Below are 4,173 nucleotides of genomic sequence, written 5' to 3'. Positions count from 1 at the left end.
TATTATTAATAAAATAATGTTTTTGTTTCAAAATTATTGGTATTGCGAAATAATTATAGATGTAATAGAATTCCCTTTACCATGTTACTATTATTTCTAAGATTAATTACCGATAGAGCATAAAACAAAGTCGAAAGAATTACTTGTTCTGAAATACCGACCACGCAAAATATTAGAATGCCATCTATTAAAGTAATATTTTTGCCAAGAGATGGCACTAGTAGTCCCATTTCTATCCTATTTCCTATTTTTATCCTATTTCTATCTTTTTCTTTATCTACTAGCGTTCCTTGTCTACACTTGCTATGCGCTCAAGACACGGCGCAATTTGATTTCTAACGAATATTTTGTATGAATATTGAATATTGAATGTATATATTATTATATTATTTATAAAATGTCATAATGATATATCAATATCATTCTTGATATATTATTTAATGATTTGATTTAAAAATATATATTGATTCAAAATATATAGATAAAATTTCAGTTTCAACATCATGAACAATTACGTCACATACTTGTATAACACTTGATTATTATTTGTCTTTATATGCAAAGTACGTACATATGTATTAATTTCAAAATTTACGAGTAATTTAATGTAAAACATAAATTTAATAATAACTTTATAGATACTTATATAAATTGTGTTTTAATAGTAGTATTATGTATAAATGTACGAATTGAATTCGTGTACTAATAAAAGCTTTATTGAACAAAAATAATGATACTAATTTTTAATGTAATACTAATAATTACTGCTTTACTAATCATTGTTTTGTTTGTGAGATATTTCTTTTGGCGAAGACGACTAAAAAACGTTAATAAAAAACATGTTGTTGTAAGTAATCAGGCATTGATGCTAACCTAACCTCTATTAAAAAAGTTTTACGGTATAAATAAAATAAAAAAATTTTATAAATTTCTATTTTCTTTTTTTATTAAAAATTTTTTTTTTTAATAATATTATAAATATTATAAAATATTTAAATTTTATAAATATTATATGAAAATATTTATTGAATTATCTTTAATTCATTTTAACGATAAATTATGCGACTTTTCGAAACTAATCATAGTTATATATTTTTAAAAGTTTTGGATATTTATAAAATCTTTTTTTTTTTTTTTTTTGTATCAGGTAACTGGTGGATCTAGTGGAATAGGAAAATGTATTGCAATTCTTGCTGCCAAATATGGGGCACATGTGACAATAATTGCAAGAGACATTCAAAAATTAGAGATTGCAAGAAATGAAATCATTCATGCATGCAAAAATAAGGATATTCAAAAAGTTGAATATTTATCTTTAGATGTTGGTGAAGATTATGATGCAATTGATAAAGCTCTAAATGACATAGAAAGAACTATGGGACCTATATATATGTTAGTGAATTGTGCTGGAACTGCAATTTGTGGCAAAATTGAAGACACTTCACCAGCAGACTTACAAAAAATGATTAATATTAATTTCTTAGGATCTTATTATTGTACAAAAGCTGTTGTTCAAAGAATGAAAGCTGCACAAGAAGGAATTATTGTATTTACTTCTTCTCAAGCTGCATTATTAGGTATACATTATCATTGTATTTAAATATGTATAATTTATTTTATATTGTATAATTTATTTTTCTTGTTTTCTAGGTATATTTGGTTACTCAGCTTATTGTAGTACAAAATTTGCGCTTCGTGGCTTGGCAGAAAGTATATCTATGGAACTTGCTCCTTATAATATTTCTGTGACTCTAAGTTTACCTCCAGATACTAACACTCCAGGTTTTGCGATAGAAGAATTATCTAAACCTCTTGAAACAAAACTCATATCGAATACTAGTTCCCTTGTCAGTCCAGAATTAGTAGCAGATAAACTTTTTAAAGATGCATTGGTAAGTAAAATCAAAATATTATTTTAATTTAATTAACAATGCATTTGATGAAATAAAATATTTTTTAGGCTGGAAAATTTTTCTCTACTGTTGGTATGGAAGGTTTTATATTAACTGTTTTATGTTCTGGAATGTCACCATTTAATTCGATTCGAGAATTATTTATCCAATCAATGCTGATGGGTATTTTTCGTCTTATAAGTGCCTGCTATCTTGTACATTTTCAAAAAATTATTTTAAATTGTATGAAAACTCGCGATAGAAACAAAAAATCTGAATAAATTTTTTTTTTTTATTTTTTACAATCGCATGTACAAGAATTTATATATAAAAGAAATATTATAATATACAGCATTTGTAACTTTTTCAATATATGCATAATAAACGTCCAGTACTTGCAAAAATTTTTGTACTTTTTCATCAATGTAATAAGCTTATTTTTATTGAGTTATTTAAAATTTATATTTTATATTATTAAATTTAAAATAAAAATTTTTATCAATATATCTATTGTAAACTTTCAATGCAATAAAATGAAAATTTAAATAAAAAGGAATAAATTTCGTTCATTATTATAAAGGTAAAAGGAATATTAGAATCAATTAACGGTTTGGCTTACTTTTATTTAGTATCCCGTAATTCATAGTATAATGTTCTTCATTAAGCTTTATGGTTCTTACACACATAGAACGGGACAGTTCTCCTCGTCCCTGTTGTCATGATACCTTGAAAAAAAAAATGTAAACGCTGAGACTTCGTGTGTAATATACATTTTGATGCGGACGATGCCCCATTGTGATGATAAACGCTCGCATCTGGCACTTTCCAATGCATTGAAAATGTCCTGTGCATTCGTGTCGATTATTTTTAATAATTCATTAATTCTCTTTCAATCTTTTACAAAACAGAGAAATCCACACAAAGCATCGGTCGATTCAGTTGCGATTTATGCCCTTGGAAGGGCAGCGTCCAGCATTTGAAACCGAGGTTGAACTTATGCAGAGAAATGGCGAATAACGAAGATGTGTCTTTCAAAATTGTAAATCGGTAATGATCGGTTTAACATTGATTTATTATCTTTCTCTCTCTTTCTCTCTTTCTTCCTCTCACTTTCAGACCGATCATTTTCTCTTTTTACCTTTCTTTCTTTATCCTTTATCTCACACATACATTTCATCTACGCGTCCGTACTCCCGCTCGTTTCTCATCCTCCGTCCATCCACGCAATTGTATTTCCTCGGCATCATCTCACGGATTCGTTAAAATCTATTCCGATTTATTCTAAAGCGCTCAAAGGTGTACATTATAGAATCTGCGAGACGAGGCTTGCTTCGAGGGTCATCATTTTTTCAAAATTTTCGTTTAATTTATTTACGTTAATTTTTAAATCGATGTTCGCTTATTCGGGCGCTCGACAAATGCATCCATTTTCCCCTCCGTTGATCCCTAACCTCTTTTTCTCTTCGATCGTTTTATTCTTTTGAATCGATTGTACGTTGCGTGTAATTTAAAATGCTTGTTATTAGCTTCGTCGAACGTTCGAACCGGCAAACGGCACGCGTTAACGTTTAATTAGACCCATTGCTACGTGTGATCTGTCGCGCATTGGAAACATAACTATCGTTATGATGAAGTGAAGTTGTCTCTGAAAACTGAATATGTTCACGATGGATCGATTTTCTCCTGTCTCGATCGAGACTCCTGAATTTTCTCATCGAACGGAAATCATTCTATTATTTTCCAAGTATTTTTAAATACCAATGTTATATCTTCGTTCGTATTTTCGTTGAACGAAGAATCGTGGATATTGTTAAAGTGTCAGGAGCCTCAATATGGCTTTCTATTTATTTTTTGCAAGATAAGCGCGACGAGACATATATTAATATCGTCGATAATGAGGAATTGATGAAATCTTCTCCGTCCCGAGGGTTTCGATCGACGACTGTGTATTTTTTATTTATTTCTAACCCTCTACAGCAAAAAATTAATTTCTACGTATTAATTACAATTGGATTTACATACGAAATCAATTATTAATAATAAAAAAACAAGCACAATGAAACGTAAAGCGAAACAATGATAGTATATTCATTTAGATATAATGATAGTTTTATTTAAAAAAAAAAATGTATTTGTGTGTGTTAAAGTAAAAAAAAATAAAATTATACGAACGAAAAAATAAAAAAAAAATAAAAAAATAAAAATAATTAATCACATTATTAAATATCACATAAATATCGAATTATACGAATCTGTATCGAATTCATTTATATTATCAGTA

The 4,173-nt window shown here is 28.0% G+C and overlaps 1 protein-coding gene across 1 annotated transcript; it reads left to right on the top strand.

Moving 5' to 3' along the window:
* Nucleotides 1-587: 587 nt before the first annotated feature.
* Nucleotides 588-2,259, top strand: LOC122719319 (3-ketodihydrosphingosine reductase). The gene is made up of 4 exons (XM_043945030.1): nt 588-847; nt 1,148-1,577; nt 1,651-1,892; nt 1,961-2,259. Exons 1-4 carry the CDS (start codon nt 731-733, stop codon nt 2,171-2,173), a joined length of 1,002 nt encoding a protein of 333 aa, XP_043800965.1. The 5' UTR covers nt 588-730; the 3' UTR covers nt 2,174-2,259.
* Nucleotides 2,260-4,173: the final 1,914 nt, after the last annotated feature.

This window comes from Apis laboriosa, unplaced genomic scaffold (assembly GCF_014066325.1).
Source record: "Apis laboriosa isolate Shangri-la unplaced genomic scaffold, ASM1406632v1 scaffold74_cov149, whole genome shotgun sequence".
NCBI lineage: Eukaryota > Metazoa > Arthropoda > Insecta > Hymenoptera > Apidae > Apis > Apis laboriosa.
This window is presented reverse-complemented; position numbering and strand designations above follow the sequence as displayed.

What these genes read in the sequence shown, in the direction of transcription:
- LOC122719319 (XM_043945030.1), top strand. Translation starts at nt 731, where the DNA reads ATGATACTAATTTTTAATGTAATACTAATAATTACTGCTTTACTAATC. An exon ending in TTAATAAAAAACATGTTGTT is followed by an intron (nt 848 to 1,147) that starts GTAAGTAATCAG and finishes TTTTTGTATCAG; the next exon opens with GTAACTGGTGGATCTAGTGG. An exon ending in AACTTTTTAAAGATGCATTG is followed by an intron (nt 1,893 to 1,960) that starts GTAAGTAAAATC and finishes AATATTTTTTAG; the next exon opens with GCTGGAAAATTTTTCTCTAC.